The sequence below is a fragment of the Fundulus heteroclitus genome, chromosome 24 (assembly GCF_011125445.2).
Source record: "Fundulus heteroclitus isolate FHET01 chromosome 24, MU-UCD_Fhet_4.1, whole genome shotgun sequence".
Taxonomy (NCBI): domain Eukaryota; kingdom Metazoa; phylum Chordata; class Actinopteri; order Cyprinodontiformes; family Fundulidae; genus Fundulus; species Fundulus heteroclitus.
This window is the reverse complement of record NC_046384.1, coordinates 7176997-7200786: the sequence shown is the minus strand read 5'-3', so window position 1 is coordinate 7200786 and position 23790 is coordinate 7176997. Positions and strand designations below refer to the sequence as shown.

Genomic DNA, 23790 nt, shown 5'->3' with positions numbered 1-23790 from the left:
AGGGTAAACAATAATAATCTTTGCTTTAGCCTATTCCTTTTTTGGTAAGTTGTGGGTTTGTTTATTGTTGTTCTTTTGTTGTTTCCTGTGTTTAATGTGGACAAGTTACCAAAATAAAGTAAATCCTAATGTAAAAAGTTAATTTTCCTGAAATGCAGCATTTGTCCACCAGGGGGCAGACTAAAGCCAGACCTCAAACAGAAGTTTCTTGGTTTTTTGGACTAAAGGAAACATTTAAAATGCGTCTGCACATATTTAAGTCGGTTGTTTCTTAACAGAAGCTTATAATTGGTTATCCTAGGAGTTAATTTCAGAATATTTTATATCTTCTGATTGTCCACCTGCTGGTGGCGGGCAGCCTGGAGCCCACCGAGGTCCTCCTCCGCAGCTGGACCCCCTCCAGGATCTTCTCCTCCGGTGGAAAGAGCCCCTCCATCAGGTCCATGGTGGTCTTCCTGCCGCTCTGGTCCAGGATGTCCACCAGAGACTTGTCCCGACCCATGATGTCCCTCACCAGCTCCTCTCTCTTGGCGTCCTCCTCCAGGTTGTGGGCCCCGGCCGTCTCCTGACTGGACGCCGGCTCCTGGGGGTCGTGGCGGGTGTAGGCGCTGAACAGAGAGGAGGCGGGCGCCGTCAGGGGGGACAGGTTGGCGGGCGGTTCGGGGACGACGCAGGACTCGCCGCTCTGAGGCAGGTAGGCCTGGCCCTGGCGCTCCGAGCTGCTCTCAGCGTGGACGATCCGGATGGGGACCTTCCTGAGCGGGCCGCTCACGTCCATCGCCGCTGGGACCCTCGGCTCTGTCTGGGAGCTGGAAAACATCATGAATGCATTTTTAGGCATTTAATAATTTATCAGGTATTTATTTATATATTTATTTATATAAATGTATATATAAATATATTTATTTAGGTCGTTAAAATAAACAAGAACGTCGTTGAAAAGTGGAATTCACTTCAGTGATTCAGTTCATATATTCCACATAAACTGGAAATATTTTTAGGTGTTTTTTTCCCCCATTCTTGTTGATTCTGGTTCAGGAAAACTAAAAAATTACAAGATTAAATCAGAGCAATTAAAAAAAAATGCTTTTTTAATGGAGAGAAATTTGGATGAATTCCTGCATCCATGTTGCGTTGCATGGAGGAAACCGGCCTGTGGTTCTGCTGAGGTGATCAGGAAGCTCACTTTGACTTTTATATATTCTACCCTGAATTTGTCAGGTCAGGCCCGTTTGCTGAACAATCACGCCCTCTTCCATCGTGGTCACTGGGTCAGATTTTCGGCCGGTAACAAGTCCTGCTGGAAAACTAAACCAGCATCTACATAAAAAATGTCCGCAGAACGAATCCTCAAATACTCTATGATGTCCCGGCAGACGGCTGCGTTGACCGTGGACCTCAGAAAACCCAGTGGACCAGAACTCTGGGACCTTGGTTTTCAAATGAAATCCTAGCTCTGCTCCGGACCGCTGAGCAACGATCCGATTCTTGTTCTCCTTGCTTCAGACGCAGCTTGTGAATCTCCCACGAACCTTTGAAGGACGTTCGATTCCTTACCCAGCTGCAGTCATTCCTGCCGCTCGTGTAGTTTTTCCTTCCACTTAACTTTCCATCACTGTGTAATGAGTCGTCCCTCTGGGAACGAGCTGCTTCGTCGGCGATGACCTTTTGTGGCGTCTCCTCCTCGTGGAGGGAGTCAGTGTCCAGTCAGCACTCCTCCTGGTGAGTGTGTAGGGCTAGGCAATGTTTCTATATTAAATTATTTGTTTAAAGTAAACTTTAATGAGCTGTAATCCATAATCACCCAACTGAGAGAAATAATTAAAACATATTAGCCTTTATAGTGTGAGTTTTTAGAATCTAAAATATATTGACCAAATTACTGCAATAAAGGGACTTTTTAAGGATATTCTGGAGGTGCTTCCTGTGCATGAAAGTATGAATAATAGACGTACAATGACGGCATTCAGCTATTATTCTTGAAAGAAACAGGTTATAAGATTAATTTAGATTTAGGACAGCAGAACAAGGCGTTCAGCAGCTGCTGAGTAAATGATTCAGGAGCTGCTCTGAGGCGTGTTACATGTTACACTGCAGAAAGGGAACTAAAAGGGAGTTAAATTTTCTTGAAACAAGTGTATTTGTCCTTGATTTTCACAGGTAAATAAGATGATCTAACAATAGAATGGATATTTTGACCCCTAAAATAAGATAATTAGATCTATTCACTTGAAATAAGATGATAGAGATGAGGTGTTCCTATTTTAAGTGCAACAAGTGCAGATAATCGTATTTACTCAATCAAATCAAGGACAAATACACCAATTTCAAGAAGATTTTGCTTACTTTTAGTTCCCTTTTTGCAGTGTAGCGTGTTACATGTCCAAACCCAACAGGTTTGGACATGTAACACGCTACACTGCAAAAAGGGAACCAAAATTAAGTAAATTTTTCTTTAAATTAGTGCATTTCTTCTTGATTTGAGCAGGTAAATAAGATTATTTGCCAATGAAATAAGATGTTTGCCCTTAAAGTAGGAACAATTTATCTTCATCATCATTTTCCAAGTGCAGAATATCTAATTATATCATTTTAGGGGTAGAACTACTAATCCCATTGGCAAATAGTCTTATTTACCTGCTCAAATCAATGAAAAATAGACAAATTTCTAGAACATTTTGCTTATTTTTAGTTCCCTTTTTGCAGTGTAAGTTGGGAAACGTTGCAGTGAGTCGATCTCGTGTTGGTTTAGGGATTCAAATAAATGATTTAAGACAACGAGCGGCTCCCGTTCATTTGAAGTTCAGGTTGAAAAACTTCCAAAGTTCAGAGGTTTTTAATTTAAGGACGGATCTGAGGTTCCCTGCAGCTGTTTTTTTAACCAGAATTACAGCCTAACTTTGATTAAAGCTGCAGAACCCAATCCAACGTTCTAATTAATCCAGCGCTGCCTCTGTTGCTTTAACAGAGGAAATCCTCCCTGTACATCTGTTCCCTGCTCATTGTTTCCTGCTGATCTCGTTTACCTGAAGCTGTTAATCAGAACCTGCTGTCCTGGAACGGGACAGCGAGGCTTTACGTACCGCCGGGGCCGCGAGGAGACCTGAGGATCCCCTCCCTAAGCTGCTTACCTGAGCTGCGGGTCATCCCGAACGGACCCGGCCGGCGGTCTGTCGGTCAGCCTGAGAGGAGCGAACTGAGGCGAGGGGGAGCGGGTCCGGTCCGTCCCGGGAAGAGGCAGAGCTGGAGAGGACGGCGGCGCGGTCAGGTCCTCCGCCTCCTCGGGTTCTGCAGCTCCCGGTCCGGTCTGGGCACTGAGGCGAGGGGAAGCGGACTGGGCGGGACCGGCGGAGGCAGAAGCGGGCAGAGGCTGCAGATCCGCCGGGTCCGGCTGGGTGCCGGCGAGGAATTCCTGGGAGGAGCGTGTGGTTTCTGGACCTAAATGGAGCCTGGGTGGTGGCAGCTTGGACTCCGGGTTTGGGCTGATGCTGCGGCGACCAGAGGAGTGGGAGGGGCTGGTTCTGTGGTCGGGAGGGAATATCCCCTCGTTTCTGGGTTCTGACGGGTCCGGCTGTGGGCTGTGGTCCGGCGACCTGAGGACAGAAATTAAAAGCTCGTCAGAAGCTTGAAGGAGAAACGCTCATAGTTATTTATGTGGAAACGGGTCCAAATGGTTTCGTCTCCACTTCTTTGGACTTTTTTAAGTCCAGTTGTTTGCGTCTCAGAACCATTCAGGTGTAAAAACGGCTCCTACACTCCAGCAGGTAAAGAACCAGGTTTAAACTGGATATTTAGGACCTTTTGGCTTTAAAAGAGGCTATTTAATCTCCTTCCATTAGATACATTTATTAAAAATTAAAGGGGGTTGGGGACATTTGATCCAGACGCCTCCTGCACTGCAAAAACTGATCTAAAAATAAGTAAAATGTTCTTAAACTTAGTGTATTTGTCCTTGATTTGAGCAGGTAAATAAGATTATCTGCCAATGGAATGAGTATTTTAACCCCTAAAATAAGATAATTAGAAATCCTGCACTTGAAATAAGATGGAGATGAGTTGTTCCTATTTTAAGTGCAAAAATCTTATTCTATTGGCAGATTGTCTTATTTACCTGCTCAAATCAAGGACAAATACACTAACTTTAAGAACATTTGACTTATTTTTAGATCCATTTTTGCAGTGTGGGCTCCTTTTTTGGGTGCGTCCCGCTGCGAGGAGACCCAGAACCCCCTGCATTGCAAAAACAAAACTAAAAATAAGTCAAATTTTCTTAAAATTACTGTATTTGTCCCTTGATTTGAGCAGGTAAATAAGATGATTTGCCAATGGAATTAGATTTTTGCACTTAAAATGGGAACAACTCATCTTCGTCATCTTATTTCAAGTGCAGTTTATCTAATTATCTTATTTTAGGGATCAAAATACTCATTCCATTGGCAGATAATCTTATTTACCTGCTCAAATCACACAGTAAGTTCAAGAAAATGTGACTTATTTTTAGTCTAGCTTTTGCAGTGTGGAGGGGCTGTATAAACGAGCAGCAGCACTGCAAAAACGGAACTAAAAATAAGTAAAATGTTCTTGAAATTAGTGTATTAGTTCTTTATTTGAGCAGGTAAATAAGATGATTTGCCAATGGAATAAGATTTTTGCACTTAAAATAGGAACAATTCATCTCCATCATCTTTTTTCAAGTGCAGTATATCTAATTATCTTATTTTAGGGGTAGAAATACTCGTTCCATTGGCAGCTAATCTTATTTACCTGCTCAAATCAAGGACAAATACACTAACTTTAAGAACATTTTGCTTATTTTTAGGTCCGTTTTTGCAGTGAGGGTGTCTGGGTTTCCCTCCTGGACTCGTTGCCCCCCCAGTGACCCGATAGCAGATAAGTAGATAGTTTGTAGTTTACTACATTTTTATTTTATCATCACATTTCATATTTCCCACCTGAGTTTAGTTTTTCTTCCACAGTCATTAAAAAAAACATATTTTTCAATTAAGATTCACTAATTCTGGTGTTTTTTGGGGGCCCGGTATGTTACCACAGCAGGTACAGAGTGGAAAAGTTACTTATTATTAACCGAGCTTACATATTTTCTCTAAAATGAAATTTCGGTCCGTTGAGATGATGGCCGGCTGGAAAGCGGACATTAATGAGAGACGGATCGGTGCGAACGTTTCAGGGATTGCTGGGAGCTGCTTGAGCCGCAGAGGAATTTTAATCTGCTAAAGATTCAGCGGCAGGCTTCCGATAAATAGTTGGCCAACATTGTTTTAAATGACGTTTTCAGCAGCTTTTAGGCTGGAAATGTGCACAAAAATGCTGTTTCCCCTCGTATAAGTGCTGAGATTCCCTTCTGACAGGTTGACTGAGACGGATGGAGGCCTCAGAGGTCAAGGTGAGGCTTTGTGGGGTTGGGAAATATGACCCCCAGTGTGAAAAGCAAACACTGAGGATGGATTACATGGGAGCTGAGACACAGAGGCAGAATGCGTTTCCGTAAATAAATGATTCAGCTCTAAAACGGTGGGGAAATTTAACAGCGCGTTTATCTTTTAATCTTTATCACAAGTCTTTTAAAAAGGTGGTCAATAGTCCTGCGGGCTTTCGGTGTCCTGTACCAGAATGTTTTCAGACTTTAGCCGCTTTGCTCCGACCAAATAATCAACCGCTGCTGTATCTACACACAGCAGACCTCACCTAAAACGCTGTTTTCCTTCAAATCAGCACATTTTTCCTGAAATACAACCACTTATGATTAAACCAACTAAGATGGGGCTTAACAATAAAAAGGACTTTGGAGATCACCTTGTACAGCTCGGAGTGAAACAACCTGAAACATGATGATAAACTGTAAGTCTGATGGAAAATGGCCCTACATCAGTTTTTGATCACAACTACACTTGGATAAGACAAAAAAGGACACCTGGAACTTTGACTAGGCCACTCCAAAACCTCCAAAATGAAGCAAAGTCTTGTATAGATAGAGCTTTATGTTGTGGTATAGCCTAAAGCAGACTGTTCCCACTGGAAAACTCTCTAATGTGTCTGAATGAAAGCATTTCTGAACAGCAGCAGGGGTCAACATCGCCCCACAGTGATGCAAACGAGGCAGGGGGGCGATTACTTTTTCCTACAGGGGCAGGTTGGTTAGGATTTTTTGCAAACTGTTAAAGCAAATTGGAGTTTCTTTGCATAGAGAAATCTGGAGCAACAAACCTTACGATGGGTCTTAAAAATACATTTTGAGTGAAATGATTTCTTTAAGTCTTCAACCTCACCTTGTGGTCACGCTGCTCTCCGGTGCGTCAGGATCTCTCCAATGAGAGGAGATATTCTGAAAGAAAAATGCAATGTTCATGACTGCGTGTCCGTGAAGCATAGAGACAGCAGCAGTTCTGTCTCTACGGCAAACAGTTGTACCCACTTCATCCTTTGTCTCCTAACCTACACAGCAAAAACGGAACTAAAAATGAGTCAAATTTTCTTGAAACGAGTGTATTTGTCCTTGATTTGAGCAGGTAAATAATATTAGCTGCCAATGGAATGAGTATTTCGACCCCTAAAATAAGATATTTAGATATTCTGCCCTCTAAATAAGACTATGGAGATGAATTGTTCCCATTTTAAGTGCAAACATCTCATTCCATTGGCAAATCATCTTATTTACCTGCTTAAATCAAGGACAAATACACTCATTTCAAGAAAATTTGACTTATTTTTAGTTCCGTTTTTGCAGTTTAATGGCTTCTCACACATTTCTGAAACATCGAACCACACGCTATCCAGTCACCTGTGCGTAGAAGTCTGCAGAAGGCGAGGATCTGGATCGCTCATGGATGCACGCGGCCTTGTCTTCTGCACCGGCGTCTAGAATGTTCTCTGCCGAGTGATATCGCCCTTGTGTTTTGACATCAGATGACTTTTTCTGCTTGCTCCAGTTGGCCTGGTACTCAGCGAAGGTGCCCAGTCGCTGCTGTTCTAGTAACACCTGCTTGTCGCCAGGACTCTGCTCGTCGAGGTCTGCGGATGTTTTGGACTGATCACTGTCTCCAGAGGGAGGGGTCTCTTCTGGTCTGCTCGCTTCATCTGGGTCTGGGTTCAGGTTTGGGCCGCCGGTCTTCAGCACAGGCCTGGGGAACGCAGGTTTGGTCTCAAACAACTCTCTCTGTTGCTCTGAGCCACGTTGGGATTCTCCTTCCACTCCCACTTTGTCTATCTTATCAGGCTCGGAGAAAGAATGCGTCCTTTTGGCTGGGTGGAACCGCCGACGTCCTCTGATTCTCCCGTAGCACGCTTTGAGAACTGGTGCCTCAGGTCCCAGAGGCTCAAGGTCCCGTCTCTGGAACGAGGTTGCCTGAAGGACTCTTGCCTGGGCCTCTTTTAAATGGTCCTTGTAGGTGTTCAATGAAGCAGAGGCTTCCATGGACCTCCACTCCTCTGCGTCTTCTTCCTCAGCCTCGTACGTCAGGGTCGCAGCGCTCCGGCTCTTCTGCAGCTGGGCTCTCTTCTGCTGGATCTCCTTGCGGAGGGTGGTGGCGTAGCGGTCACTGCGGCGGCATGCTTTCCCACTGCCGGCGGTTGCGGTCTCGCAGACGTCCTGGGTGGAGAACGCGGACTTTGTAGCGGCGGCCGGTTGCCTCTCTGTTGTTAGAGTCTGGCTCTCTTGAGCCAGGAAGTGAAGAAGCGGCGTTTTCAGAGCCGATATTCTGTGATCTTCTTGGGGCAGCCAAGGGTCTTGGTGTCTTGATGGAGCAACTTTATGATCATTACTCTGATGTGGTAGAAGGATCCTCTTCACTTCATTCGGGGGTCCTTCAGCTCTCTTCGAAGGTTCTTCTGTGCTTTGATGAGAAAGTTCGTAGGTTTTGTGGTCGTAGTTTAGACCATTCCCATTTCGGTCTTTGTTTTCACTGTAGGACATCTGGGACTGAGGTGTAGAGTACTTTGGCTTAATGTTTGTCTTCAGGGAACTCTGCAAGCCTGATTCACTGCTGTTCATCCATTGGGATTTCTCCATCTCCGCTCTCCAGCCCCCAGCTTTGCCCTGCCTGGCTTTTAACTCGCCGATATGCAGCGGATGACTACCCAAAGGGACGAACTGCCGGCCGTGCCCTCCACTGTCCAGACTTGAGTTTGCAGCACAAGCCGCCATGGCTGCTGTGGAGTGCCGCATGTGTTTTCGACTGAAGGCGTTGGTGGGCAGGTCTTGGAGGCTACGATAGTAGTTTCCAACACTTTGAGTCTTTGCTGGTGGAGCTGCCCTGGTTTGCAGGTAGAAAGGACTTTCATCACTGTATTGCCTCTGATGGGCGGGCGATTGGGCATAATGAGACTGGCTGACATCGCTGCTGGACAAGGAGAAGAGTTTATTGGGGTGCAGCTGCTTCTGAAACCGGAGGCAGCTCTGGTTGCTCTCTGTCAGTTTTTCAAACGAGCTGCCATGACTCTTCGCCGGACCCGAAGGCCCTTCGGTGTACGGGAACACCTTGGTCGCAGCAAAGCTGTCGCTGCGCAGGGGCGGCGGTGGAGGAGGAGGGGACTGGGATTTCTTCTTCTCCGGTACCTGCCACACCGGGTCAGCGCTGAGCCTCCCTACAACGGAAACCCGAGACGCAGGCTGTTCTCTGACCCGTGGCCCCTCCCAGCCTCCGTTGCCATGAGTCGACTGCAGGTATCTGTGTCGTTCGTTCTGCTGAGGTCCTTCGCTCTGAAGGCCCTTGAAGAAAATGTTTTCGGTGCTGGTACCCTTCCTGCCGGACATGCCCGAATCAAGAATAGGAGGGCTGGAGCTGCCGGAGAAACAGCTGAAGGCGGAGTCTCTTTTGGCTCCCGGTGCAGAAAACGCTTCAGAGCTGTCAATGTATTTAGGCGGAGAAAGACACCCCGGCGGGTAGGGATGGGATGGACGCTCTATTCTCTCCATGCTGTTCACTGAGCCGAGCTGACTGGGCTGCTGAGTCTTCTGGTCGCCTGGAGTGCTTGACTCTTTCGGCCTATGATTAAAAAATAAAGTTAGAAAAACTCTTAAGGCAAGGCAAATTTATTTATATAGCACAATTCAGTACAAGGACAATGCAAAGTGCTTTACATGACTTAGACTTAGACTTTCTTTATTGTAATTTTGTATACACAGAGTGCATACAGAACGAAATTTCGTTTTCACACAGCTCAGAAATATTGCAGTAACTCTACAGGATACCTTCCAGTGAATTACAGTACAGGATAAAGTGCAGTGATCAATCGCAGTCACTTACAGGATAAATTTCAATTTACTTCCGGATAAAGTGCAGCAGTGAACAGTAGGCAGTTGAAATGTAAACAATGTAAACCAAATGTAGACAAATATGCAGTAGGGTGCAGCAGTGATTTAAAAGTAGACAGTTGCATTGTACACAGTTTTGCAGTACGTTTCCGGTTAAGGTGCAGCATAAATTTTGCAGGATACGATACAATGTGCAAATGTGCAAATCAGCGGATCTAGTGTGGTACACTTTTATACTTCAGCAGTTCAGCAGTTCAGCAGTTCAACAGTCTGATGATTAAAATATAGCAAAAATAAAACAGAATAAAAGCAAGTAGGAATAAAATGTAGATAGAAAAAACAAGAACAAAAAAGTGGTGATTCAGTTAACTAGAACAGTCAAAGGCAATCCTAAACAAATGTGTTTTTAATCTCGATTTAAAAGAACTCAGGCTTTCTGCACCTTTACAATTTTCTGGAAGTTTGTTCCAGATAATTGGAGCATAGGAACTAAATGCTGCTTCTCCGTGTTTGGTTCTGGTTCTAGGTATGCAGAGTAGGCTGGAGCCAGAAGACCTTAGTGGTCTGGATGGTTTATACGCTGATAACAAGTCTGTGATGTATTTAGGTACTAAGCCATTCAGGGATTTATAGACTAACAGAAGTATTTTAAAGTCTATTCTCTGAGATATAGGGAGCCAGTGGAAGGACTTTAGAACTGGGTTGATGTGCTCTACTTTCTTAGTCTTAGTGAGGACGCGGGCAGCAGCGTTCTGGATCAGCTGCAGCTGTCTGATCCACTTTTTAGGCAGACCTGTGAAAACACCGTTACAGTAATCAATTCTACTAAAGATGAATGCATGAATTAGTTTTTCCAGATCCTTCTGAGACATTAGTCCTTTAACCCTGGAAATGTTCTTCAGGTGATAGAAAGCCGACCTTGTAACTGTCTTTAGATGCTTTTGGAGGTTCAGGTCTGAGTCCATCACTACTCCCAGATTTCGGGCCTGATTTGTGGTTCCTAGTTGAAGCGACTGAAGCTGTGTGCTAACTTTTGATCTCTCCTCTATTGGTCCAAAAATTATTACTTCTGTTTTGTTTTTATTCAACTTAAGTCATTTAAATGCAGGAAAGCAGAAAGCTTGACCTAAAAAGCTTACCTTGCTTCATGTTTCTGCTGCCAGACAGTCGCTGGGGTGGCCTCGGACCCGGCGGGCTCAGACTCCTCTTCTGTCAGCTTGGAGGAGTGCCAGGAATGGGGCCGTAAGCCTGGATCATTTTTCCTGCGCAGCAGAGAGCCAACAGAACACTTTACACAATGAGGGAGCGTTTGACATCCAAACTTCTCTCAGTTTTTCACAGGAAGATAAATGCCAGCAGTTTGCCAGAGTTCAGCAGTTCAACATTCTTCCTATAAGAGCCTCCTGTTCACTTTATCAGACCAAGATTACGGGCTAGTCCAAACACCGAAGATAAACGTGCGGCCCAGTATAATATCATGGCAACCTGATGGTTGGGCAAATTTGGCTTTGGTTGATCTAAAAAAAACTACTTGAAAAACAAAATAGGAAAGAAATGTACTATCTATATGATAATTTATGTTTTACATGGGTTCACATGAAAATAGGTGAATATTTAGGGATTTTAGGCATTATTTAAAGCAGCCGTCTGCATCTCTAGTCCTTGAGGGCCACTGTCCTGCAACCTTCGGTTCCAATCCCTGTCCCAGCACACCAGAATTAAATGAATACTTGATGCACTGCAAAAACGGAACTTAAAATAAGTAAAATGTTCTTAAAATTAGTGCATTTGTCCTTGATTTGAGCAGGTAAATAAGATGATTTGCCAATGGAATAAGATTTTTGCACTTAAAATAGGAACAACTCATCTCCATCATCTTATTTCAAGTGCAGGATGTCTAATTATCTTGTTTTAGGAGTCAAAATACTCATTCCATTGGCAAATAATCTTATTTACCTGCTCAAATAAAGGACAAATACACAAATTTTAAGAACATTTTACTTATTTTTAGATCCGTTTTTGCAGTGTGACCAGACCTTTGCACAACTTGCTGACACGCCAAGGAGGTAATTGAGTCTTTTGATTCAGGTGTGTTGGAGAAGGGATGCGTCCCAAAGTTGAACGACAGCGGCTTTAGAAGGAAAAACATTTTGGCCACAATAAAATCAACCTCATTGTGTGTCTTACCTTAATAAAACCTTAATTAGCACATTAACGACCTTTACCTTGGGTTTATCTTTAAAAAACACAAAGTGTCTTTTCACTGTTGTGCAGATGCCATTCAGAACTATCTGTAACTACAAATGACAGCCAGTCTGCTGTACATATGTTACAGGACTGTCTCATGGACATACATGCATGGCTGAGAGCTAATTTTCTGAACCTAAAAAAGGAAAAAACTCTGGTGTTCGCTCAACACAATCTCATGCTTGGGCATGACGGTGTGATTGGTCCTCTGTCCTCATACTGTCATCTGTTTGTGAAAAATCTGGGTGTGGTAGTTGACTCTCTGTTTAAATTAGAAAAGCATATTAGCGCTGCTAAGTTAAAATCTTATCTTCCTCTGTCTTATTGTGAGAGTGCTATCCACGCATCGCGTTTAGATTATTGTAATTCATTGTATCTAGGGTTGGATCTGTGCTTTTTTGCCACGATTGCAGAGTGTACGAAATGCTGTAGCCCATCTTGTGACAAATACAAGGAGACGTGAATCTATTACTCCCATTTTGCACTCCCTTGTCTTTTGGGTGAAATTGAGACTTTATTGATTGCTTTTAAGTGTCTAAACTTTAAGTCTTACTTAGCTCTTGCAGCCCTTCACTCTACTCCACAGCCTTCAACACCAGTACGGAAAATTAGTGCTTAATTGATATGAGTTCTTGGGAAATTGCTGTATTCTGAAATTAAGTATGTCTCGGTTTTTATTTGAATTGTAAGGTTTTGGAATTTTATTGCAAATTTTACAGTGGTTTTTACTATTTTTTATGAAACTCTGATTGTTGTGAAGCACTTTGGTCAGCTGAGCTTGTTGTAAATATGCTATATAAATAATAAATAATCATAACAAGGAGATATTAATGATTTAATACGAAATTACAATTAATAGGGTGTTTTATTCCCAAACCCCCCCGACAGCAAACCTTGTTCATTTTTTTTACTTTAATATTCACGCAATGTTGCTGAAAACATTATCACTAAACCGTCCAAGATTTTTCTTATTTATTTTTATCATAGAGCTGAAAGTTCTGTAACGAGGATTTCCAAACTATTTTGAGTTGCCCGATGAGTCTGCCAGCAGGAAATCTGTATCATCTCAGTCTTTAATGAATTTGAGCCAAAAAGGCAAGTTTCTAGAATCCATTTTAACCTCCACCTATCACCTACCAAACAACAATGCACAGACTCGCACCTAAAGAAGGTTTAGAAAGATTACACTGCAAAAAGAGAACTAAAAATAAGTAAAAGTTTCTGGAAATTAATGTATTTCTCCTTGATTTGAGCAGGTAAATAAGATTATCTGTTAATGGGATGAGTATTTTTACCCCTAAAATAAGATAATTAGATATACTGCACTTGAAATAAGATGATGGAGATGAATTGTTCCTATTGTGGGTGTAAAAATCTCATTCCATTGGAAAATAATCTTATTTACCTGCTCAAATCAAAGAAAAATACACTCATTTCAAGAAATATTTTCTTATTTTTAGCTCTATTTTTGCAGTGTAGGCTAAAGCTCATGTTTTGGACTGTGGGGCCGACACATGCGCAGGGAGAGGATGCAAACTCCATGCAGAAAGATATGGACCTTGCACCTTCTTGTTGCAAGGCGACAGCGCTGCCACTATGCAGCCCACCTCATAATTTGTCATTTATACTCTAAGCAGAAATGTAACAAATTTAAACTGAAAGAAAAAAAATAATTTGGCTGCCACAGCGTTGAACGTACCCCCTGAAACGGTTCTTCCTGGAGAGCATGTTGAAGAGGAGGAGAAGTGCACACATTCAGTAGGTTATTACATCATATTCATATGTAAAAAAAAAAAAAAAAGAAAAACATCAAAATAACTGAAAAAATTATATTTTAATAGTGTAATCCAAGCTGAAACTGAAACTACTTAATACAAACACATAATGCAACCAGTAAATACGGGATTTAAACAACTAGCAGCACAAAACCAAAAATACTGCACATGAACACGAAGCACAAACTGGACCAGACGTCACGGTTTGACACCAACAACTACCAGGAAGCAGCCGAGCGAAGGATATCACAACGATACCTCATGGAGCTTCGTAAGATCTTGGTGAGGAAACTCCTCGCCACATGAACCTCATTTTCTGACGGCACAGCTTGTGGCGATACAACGTCGACCATTTTAGCCCTGACGGGCAGCGAGTGGAGGACGGAGAGAAAGAAGGACACGTTGGGAACAGCGAGGAGCAATCAGAGCGCAAAACAGTTCAATGTTTCCTTTGAAATCAGGAAAATAAAACCTGCAAATCTGAGACATGCTGACATGTCATGCTCCCATTTCAAGTGTTTCAGCTCAAAATGCTGAACTAGCATCGAACTCTTTGTACTTTAAGATTCAGATCTTCTTGTTCTGAGGGAAACATTTGTGCTAAATAAACAGAAGCACAGGGAATCACAGGTTTAGTTCTGATTTAGCCGATTTATCGGGGTGACCAACATGGGGTTCCAACATGTTTCATGTTGAAATTACCAAGTTTTCCACATTCAAATGTTTTTTTTTAATTTTGCAGAAATGTTAATGTGTCATAACAAAAATTAACCACACATTTATGGCCGCTATTTCTAATGTCACCACCGTTTTAATAAGGAAAACTGATAGATGGATGGATGGATGGACAGACAGATAAATGAATGGACTGATCAGTGGATTCATTGATGGATGGAGAGGCGGACGAACGGATGGATGGAAATCGAGCTATTTCCTTCTGGATAATTTTCACCTAAACTAGTGCACTCTCACAAACTCCCACATGTGCTGGGTCCCAGGTATTAAGTGTTCACTTATATACAGAAAGCTTATAATTTATTTATTTATGTTCTTTCACTTTCTTTTTTCAGGTATCACATTACACATGTCAGCTTTCATAATAATATATATGATTTAGTAATGGCATCTAGGTGTTATTCGAGTGTATCTGTTGCTTTATGTCTGTTGGTTGTGCTGTTCTTTTTGTGTCTCTTTCCAGGTGATGGAGCAGACAAAGAAGGTTTTATCACTCTCTCCCTTTTATCTCTTCTTTCTTTCACCTCTTTTTTTTTTTTGTTCTTCCTTTACTCTCGCATTGTCATGTCCATATAATTTGAAATTCTCCCTGCAGGAATCATAATAAAGCTATTTACACGCACAAATCAAGCGGAGCACTATGGCGAAAGCTGTTCGCTCCACTTGTAAAAGCAAAATCTGTCGAGCTCTATCTGGCATTGAGACATCAATTCCTATTGCCACATTGCTAGACAGGACACTGGGGGAAAAAAAAAGAAATAATAATACTTTGCAAGTCAGTTAAGATTCAAACCAAATCCCAGATTTTCCAGACTCAGGTAAAGACTTTCACAATAAGAGCGCCGCTGGGTCTGCCACAGTCGTCATGGAGGTCAGGTGCTGAACGAATTAGTCAGATTTGAGCCGGATATCCAGGTTGGAATGAGGTTTCCCACCACGTCCTCCTGACAATCCGACATCTCTCTAAACCTCAGAATGAACACATTCTGTTGTTAATAGAGCAATAAAAGCTGAGCTTTCACCGTTCACATGAGACCCAGGGGTGGACCGTCTCCGTCAGAGGAAGGTTTACCTGCCCTGGCTTCAACTTTTACTGCCAGGCAACCAAAAGGGACGCTGCATTCTTTCAGCGGAGGAATGCGGGCAGGGAGGTAATTTCCCTCTTTGCCAACAGACTGAGAGGCTTTCCAGTAGCTGCAAGGCACCGAGGACAGTCTGACGCCTTCTGTTCATGTTTCTAACAATATTCAGGGTGGCTCTGGTTTCTCTGTTGTTGTGGGTTTGTATATGATACACACGATCTTCTCCTCGGCTCTTTCACGGCACACAAAACCTCGAAATGTCAAAACAGGGGGACAAATGGCTCTTTCATCAGGTCCATATTAGCGCTTAATCGCAAACTGTTGCTTTAAACCCCCCTCTCCCCGTCTGTTCAGTGCCGTGCTGCCTCAAAACAAGCTCCCCCACAATGCAAATGCAAATGTGTCTTTTATGTGAGGAGCGGAGGGTCTACTGTCCGGGGATGCAGCTGCTCTGTCACAGATCTCCTGCAGGAGGGAGGAGAATCCGCCGTTTGCCCCCTGGAAACCGAGCCGGATCGAGTTCATCGGAGAAAGGCTCTCAGCATCACGCTGCAACACAGATGCCCCAGTTTGCTGCTTCTACGTCAGCCAGAGAGATAAAAAATGCTTAAAAGACTGAGGAAAAAGACAAAAAAAGATCAAAAACTCCCCTTTAAACCTATGAAGTGATCAGCTGGACTCAACCTGCATTGATTATTTGCATCGGTTCATGATGAAGCAACCTGTAGGTGAGGGGATGAGTTTACAAGAACACCAGAAAGGTGGGGCAATGGAAGGAATAGCTGATCTCCTACTAACGCTGTGATAACATCTCTTGTTCTGCTTCTAAGTCCTCATCAATTATAAGTATGATCAACAAATACATGTAGTAGGCAGAGTCTGGGATTCTCACAGAGTAACATCCTCTAACCCCAAATTCAAGGTGTTTACACCAAAATATGACCCTGAAAAGTACAAAATCATCTGATTGCTTTTAACACAAAAAGTAACAACTCTTCCAGCTGTTGCAAACACAACATACAGCTTGTTATTTATTTAGTAGTACTTTTCAAGAAGCTTTTGCATAGCATACACTCCTTTTTTTGCCATTCGGCATTTTAAAGAGCAATGCTGAGAGTCTAACAGGCTGATACTGGCTGTTTAGTGAGTCAGGCTATCTGCCGTGGTGGAGATTGTGATCAGCCAGTTAACAGATGTGCAGCTTGTAGCTTAAAAACAGCCTGACTGGAGCAGGGCTGGACGATAATTTAATAACAATATATATCGATATATAGACACATATTTGAAACTGGAACTTTTTCTCACACGCCCCCCCCCACCAGCAACAGGTGGGGGAGGGGCCGTGCCACATCACTCTATGCGCCACAGAGCCAGAGAAACCTCGGAGCATTTCACCTCAGACATCTCACTGGTTTCCAGTCTTTTCTGAGGCTGATGAAAATGTAAGCAATCAAAAAACCTAATTAAAGATTTGTTTGATATGATGTTGATAATCATTCTGTATAACGAGACACCAACAAACTGTTAAACTTGCATTTCAAATCTCTAGTTTCACTAAAAACTCACAGCCAAGTCTCTGACTTTATCAGTCACAAATCATGGCAGATTTCCACCTGCACAGCTGGCAAAACTGTGTTATAAGTTATGCAAGCTATTCTACTGATCTAATAAATGTACGTTTTCCTGAACAAGCCAAGTTGCAAACTTTGCTCAGATGATACGGCTCAGACATCCCAAGATGCGCCCAGAGGAACTGTGTAGAGTGCAGCTGAAACAGTTCTTCACAGTTTATGGTTTTCAGAGCAATATAATGATTTGTGCCTGTCTGCCTTCTGCCACACCCACCTGATCATCCGCAATCAGACTCAGATCTTGCACTTCTTCTCTGCAATATGTCCGCCGTTCTTTTGGTTTCTTTCATTGATCATACCGTTACCTCCGTTCTGTCTCCTGGATTTCCATGCCCTGTCATGCCCGTGTCGGACCTCTACCAAGCTTCTAATCTCTGCACCAAAACCGTGTTTATGTGCCCTGACCAACAAGCTTTGCCTAATGTTTTGATTTGTTTACCGACCTCTACCGTCCTGCGTGTGACCCTCACCTGTCCCTCAGATACAGGAATAATCTCTACCGTTCTGCCTGACGCTGTGGCAGTTTGAATCTCCGGGTCCTCTGTCTTGAACAAACAATACCCTGTTTGTTTGCACATGCTCGACTGAAGCTGCAGCAAAAAAGATCTCACGAGCCAAGTTACTGACAAGTCATATCAAAACAGTGAGCAAACATGCTAACGATAGCGTAGCATAAATGCTAACATCCAAAAAAGCCGAACTGCCACATGGTTGATAAGAAACAACCCCTCCAACGTCAGCTCCTTCCATTTGTGAAAAGGAGCCGAGTTATTGACAAGTCATATCAAAACAGCGAGCAAACATGCTAACGATAGTGTAGCATAAATGCTAACATCCAAAAAAGGCGAACTGCCACATGGTTGATAAGAAACAACCCCTCCAACGTCAGCTCCTTTTATTTGTGAAAAGGAGCCGAGTTATTGACAAGTCATATCAAAACAGCGAGCAAACATGCTAACGATAGCGTAGCATAAATGCTAACATCCAAAAAAGGCGAACTGCCACATGGTTGATAAGAAACAACCCCTCCAACGTCAGCTCCTTTGATTTGTGAAAAGGAGCCGAGTTATTGACAAGTCATATCAAAACAGCGAGCAAACTTGCTAACTATAGCATAGCATAAATGCTAACATCCAAAAAAGGCGAACTGCCACATGGTTGATAAGAAACAACCCCTCCAACGTCAGCTCCTCTCATTTGTGAAAAGGAGCCGAGTTATTGACAAGTCATATCAAAACAGCGAGCAAACATGCTAACAATTGTGTAGCATAAATGCTAACATAAAAAAACCCGAACTGCCACATGGTTGATATGTAACAACCCCTCCAACGTCAGCTCCTTTCATTTGTGAAAAGGAGCCGAGTTATTGACAAGTCATATCAAAACAGCGAGAAAACATGCTAACGATAGCGCAGCATAAATGCTAATACCCAAAAAAGGCGAACTGCCACATGGTTGATAATAAACAACCCCTCCAACGTCAGCTCCTTTCATTTGTGAAAAGGAGCCGAGTTATTGACAAGTCATATCAAAACAGCGAGAAAACATGCTAACGATAGCGCAGCATAAATGCTAATACCCAAAAAAGGCGAACTGCCACATGGTTGATAAGTAACAACCCCTCCAAAGTCTACTGTTTTGGTTGTTTCATAGATGAAAGGAGCTAAGGGTCACAATGATGAAGAGGTTAAATGTACTCCAGCAGGAGCAAATTCAGCTCCTCATTATAGAATCATTCCCAACGTTTCAACCTGATGTTTGACACCGCCATGTCCTCAGGGTCACACTATTAATGCTGACCATGTGAAACTATGTGACACTTTACTAAAACAAAGCATTTAATTGAAAATCAAGGAGGGACTCGACAAATGGTTACCGAATGAGTCAGATTGTCTTTTTTTTTTCTTTTTCTGTTTGTTGAAATTCTAACAAAATTCTGATATCTGAAGGCTTTTAAACACCAACTTGAGAATTGAGGGATCCGGTGGGTAGATGAACGCAGTTAGTTACAGATCAACTTGATGTTCAGTTCAAAACAAGATAAAACGAGGTGTTTTCTTGGCGTTAAGTCAAACAGCAACTCTAGCAGAACGTAGCTGATGATTAACCTGACAGCTGGTTTTGTAAAGCTGCAGAAATCTCTCAATAAAACGCGATCAAAGTGAGATATTTAAACTTACCAACAACCAGAAACTCTCCCCGCCCCACTTCCCTTCACCCAGACTTCAGCAGGTTACAGAAAACCACTTCAGCGCTCCGCTCTCACTGGTCCGGCAAAGAGGAGCGCTCTGAGGAATCTGACGACTCCCTGACCGACTGGCAGAAGCCTTCCTCCCTCCTCTTCCTCACACCAACTCTCCACCTTGTCTTGCGCTGCAGATTTCCCTGAGGGATTATAACTGGGGGATTTGAGGCGAGGGGGGGAGGAGTTATTGTCCTGTGCGGCGTCCTTGCCGTAATCTAGTGTTTGTGCAGTAAGTGGCTACGAGGCGGCAGGAAAAGTTATTCCTGAGTGGGCGAGGAGACCAACGGGTTTACGGTATAAAACTTCGCTTGAGGAGTTTGCAGAATGTGGAGCTGCTGAATCGAATGCTGTCCGTGTTTTGTTTGAAGCAATTATGTGAGTGTAGATGTTGAAACAATCTGCTGCAGAGGTGAAGTGTTTCCACCGTGGGAAAATTCCTCCCGTTATCAGCCTGATGACCGTCTCTTCAGGTCACATTCCTTCAGGTTCCCGTCCGTCCACAGCCCTCTCTTTATGTCTTTATATTTTCGTTGAACATCTACCTCGGTGTCCTTGTCAGGAGAGACAACACATAGAGGAATGTCTGTTCTTTTTTTTTTTTTTTTTTTCAAAGAGATACCAGCCAATGTCAGAGCGAGGGGGAGGAGATGGTGTTTGCTGGACTGAAGGGAGGAGAGCTCTGCAGGTCTGAAACACAAATCATGTGTCTGAAGGGAGTTGACGGGTCCTAATGGTCACATGGTTGCTCACTACTGGTGTTTCAGCACTTCCAAGGGAAGCAACTATGTTATAAATGAGCTGGGTTAAGTCATCAGAGTAGTTGGGAATAACTGGATTTCAAACATTGCATATTCAACAAAACTAGCAGGTGGCGCTGTAGAGCAGCAGCAAGCTAATTTTTTTTGTAAAAATCTGAGTCGTCTGTGGATTTTAAAGCACATATTTTACAGTGTAGATGGGGGGGGGGGGCTCACCTATGGTATGACAGTGGGGGTCCCACAACTACAAAATGACCGACAGCAGGGGCCCTGAACAGGAGAGGAACGGGTGCTGAAATGTCATGGTAACGTCCCCACATTCTTTCGTGGATCCTTTTTTAGAGTCCCCACAGAACCAGGACTCTGAATACTGGCATAGACTCCTCACAAAACTGCTGAGCAGCTTTCTGTCTAAAATTTGCTTTTTCCACTGGTGCTTTGATGCTTTATCCAACTTTTTGAGGCTGGAAGGACTCCTCTCCATCACCCTAATTTCTAGAAACCTCCATCGGGTTCCGGTCGCGATTCTGGCTGGACCAGTGTCAAAATGTTATTATTTCAAGTTAGATAAAGAAACATTTTAAGTAAAATTAACATGTTCCTTTAAACCTAAATCCACCAGGGGTTTATGGGCAGCTTTAGGCTTAAATCTATATTTAATAAATTATTCTACTAATGTTTTTACACTAAATATTGATCACGTCATAGTGTTCATCAACCAGACTTTAATATTTTATTTAACCAGCTGTGCCACATAGCTAGCTGTGTTACTATAACTACAATTCCTCTTCTGAGAAGTTTCTACTATATGTTTTTGTACTTTATGAGATATTTATTCTCATTTGACCCATGAGGGGAAACAATTTAGCTTTAAGCTGTTTTAGGGTCTAATAACAGACGCAACAGTTTTATTTCCCTACTCTTCCTTCATAGAATAAAAATGCCCTTTTTCTGATTATTCAGCTTTTAAATTAAAAAAAGTCTGAGACTGAGCGCACTTCAAATTGCAGCCATTAAATTTCAACTGCGTCTGTGCAAATCTGCACAAAGTCGTTAAATCTGTTCCGTTATGAGCTGTATTTAAGGAAATTCTGATACAACCGTGAATGTGTGTTTGTTGATTTAAAAGTTAAATCCTACTATGAAATAATAATTTATGGTGAATCCAGTGGGTTCGAGCCTCTTTGCTACAACCACATATATATAATTTATTACAGAGTAAATAATAGAATAAAAAAAACTTGATTTTTGGAGAAAAAGGTCAGTTTAGATTGCTCGATTGAATAAAGAAGTATACAGATTAACCCTCTCACACCATCCGTTTGGAGCGGATAAGGTTAAACATGGTTTACTTTTGCCTTTGAAGTTATTTTTCACAGTAAGAAACAAACCGTAATACTGGAAAGCTGAAGTTGTCTTAAAAGAAATGGGATGGAGCAGCGGAGGGTCACCAAGCCCCCAGAGCAACCTTTAATTTGGAGGTTTTGTTTCTACATCATTTGCAGGGTTGACGCATCAATTATAATCATAATAACTGTACATATAATCAAAGGCAGAAGCTTAGCACAGATTTGCTGGAAAAGTAAACTTGAATTGACTCAGTAAAGTACCTTCAGATGACTTGGGTTGCAAATTGGTGCAATATAAATAAACTGATTTGATTTAAACCCTTTTGGGACACTATGAATTTCAACAATTCCAAGAGTATTAATTCCACACTATGATTCATTCTAAAAAACCTGATCTTTTAGTCTCAGAACAGCTTATCTGCTGCTTTTTCCCCTCTCTGCAGCTCCTATCAGAGCTGAGCGGAGGAACATCCTGCCGATTCCCAGCCATCATCATCATCATCATCATCACCATCATCATCAGCAGCAGCAGCAGCAGCAGCCGCCTGTGGGGCCGACCTCCTCGTCGCTCCGCTCTAAACACAACCACACAATGAAAGCGCCAACGTCATCACAGCCGGGCTTATCGCGGCGCCGCTGCACGCATTAGCAGAAACAAAAAGTCCTCTAGCTGGACATGAATGGGAGGTACGCTGGGGTTTGATAGAAGGGCAAACATGAACACCCAGAGCACGACGCCTCATTAGACTAATGCACAGCTGGAGAAAACGTTCAGCACCAGCAGACGTCCGGTCTGGACTCAAAAGAAACAGAGCTTCATAGTAATATTTAAACTTACAACCTATTGGTAACCTATTGGAGTCAGTTTCCTGGGCCTTAAAACTGTTTCCTGTGCAGCTGGCTCAACATTTTGTGGAAGTAGAACCAGAATTAAAAGTAAAATTAGAAGCTACCGCTAAGGGACTCCTGAAAAAAAAAACTAGTTTAAATTAATTTGATGTTAAATTTCTTGGCGTTTCCTGTCTAATGTCAAAATAAAAGCCCTTTATGTTACACCTGGATGCATGAAAAATGCCTTATAAATAAAGTTTGATTGATTGGTTGGTTGATTTCATGTCACAACCCTTCACAGAGTTGGAATGTCACTAAACAAGGAGATCTAGAACCGTCCTGGGGTTCTTTTAGTACCAAAGGCAGACTACTGCCATCTTTTAGCTCCCTCCTGAGTATGGTGACAAGTTCACCACTAAGGTTCTGTCCCATAGACGTCCTCAAAGGACAACAGTCCTTAGATCTGTCTCTGGTCCGGCACACTTGGGTCAAATGGTTTCTGCAGAAACCTCTTAATCTCCCCCACATTTGGGTCAGGCATCTGAGACCAAGGAACCGTCCATTTAATGCAGGAGCCTGGGTCCTGAGGACCAGGATACAAACACAGCTAAGTTAAATAAAAGGTTCGTCAACAGGCCTCTGCAGAGCTGGATGTGAGGAGCAGGGAGACATCTTCAACCCCACAGGGTGCCGGGTCCTGGTGGGTCTGGGGTCTGGACAGCCCCATCCTGTCCAGGTTTACTCAGACAACTAGCAGAACAGAGATGTTTTGCCCCGTTTGCTCCTCCCTTTTCAGGTTATTGGTGACAAAACCTGAAATTTGGACTGGACACCCACTGTGGAATCTACAATGACAGGGCAGCTGTTTTATGGGATATCCCCACGACTCCACGATATCAGAAAAGAAAACTGCCAATACTGTAGGATATCAGCTATAATATTCATGCATTTACATAGACCGTATTTTATGGACTATAAGGAACACTTAAAATCCTTAAATCTTCTCAAAAAGTGATGGTGCGTCTTATATCTGATCATCGTTGTGCTTACTGACTGATTTGTGGTACAATACACTCAGAAATCAGTTAAAATGTGTAACTAAGACTTTGGTTAGCAACAAAGCCGCTCCGCTCAATGGATATTAGGAGCATTACGGCACTGATAGGACCCCTGAGCTGTCTACAAGACTGCCTGACTGTAATGTCTAAACTAGAAGTGCATTCATGTAAAGCAGCCCACGCCTGAGTATGCGCTAGCAACAATAAACCTAGTAAGTTAATTAAATTTAAAAGTTACGTTTATTTTGGCCTTATGCTAAAACAGGGCAGTGTAGTCCAGCTACTCTGTCCTTCCCACAAAGACGGATAGAGAGCTGTGGACGTGAAGGAGTGATATTACACACTAGGGAAAAATATTTAGTGTGCCTTATGGTCAGAAAAATACGGTACATAGCAAAATATGATATACTATCATATGTTGTATCCAGTATTTCACACAGTGATGCTGGATGCGAGTCAGTGTATTGTATTCATTATGCTGCGTCGCCACTTTGTTTCCGCTAAATGTCAAAGAGGCCAGGCACTACTTCAGCCATGCTCAGGGTCTTCCTTTGCACTTAGAAGATGTTTGGACCCCCTGGTGGCGGATCGTAGGTAAGACAGCATAGTATATAAATAAATAAGATATTTAGCTGGAACCAAACAGAGACATAAGGAAGACCCACAGAACCTGATCTGTGATTAGACTTGGAAGTAATGTTGTGAAAAATTGTTAAAAATATTAAAAGGCACGACTTTATCCACCAACAGTGAAGACAGTAGACTAAATATAAGCATGCAAATCATTAGTAGTTATATACACATTACT

General features: G+C 42.7%; 1 protein-coding gene across 12 annotated transcripts in view; it reads right to left on the bottom strand.

Moving 5' to 3' along the window:
* shroom2b (shroom family member 2b) overlaps positions 1 to 23790 on the bottom strand; it is a 34920-nt gene that overhangs the window by 3224 nt on the left and 7906 nt on the right. For 4 of the 12 annotated variants that reach the window (XM_036128365.1, XM_036128364.1, XM_036128367.1 and 1 more), the window contains 7 exons: positions 13552 to 13653; positions 13218 to 13235; positions 10411 to 10533; positions 6800 to 9002; positions 6288 to 6343; positions 3132 to 3593; positions 342 to 809 (listed from right to left, as the gene is read on the bottom strand). In XM_036128365.1, the coding sequence (XP_035984258.1) occupies positions 342 to 809; positions 3132 to 3593; positions 6288 to 6343; positions 6800 to 9002; positions 10411 to 10533; positions 13218 to 13235; positions 13552 to 13653 (3432 nt within the window). Of the gene's footprint in view, positions 1 to 341; positions 810 to 3131; positions 3594 to 6287; positions 6344 to 6799; positions 9003 to 10410; positions 10534 to 13217; positions 13236 to 13551; positions 13654 to 18921; positions 19588 to 23790 lie in introns of those variants that run through there. The other 8 variants (XM_021313020.2, XM_021313024.2, XM_021313028.2 and 5 more) reach the window with 4 other exon arrangements.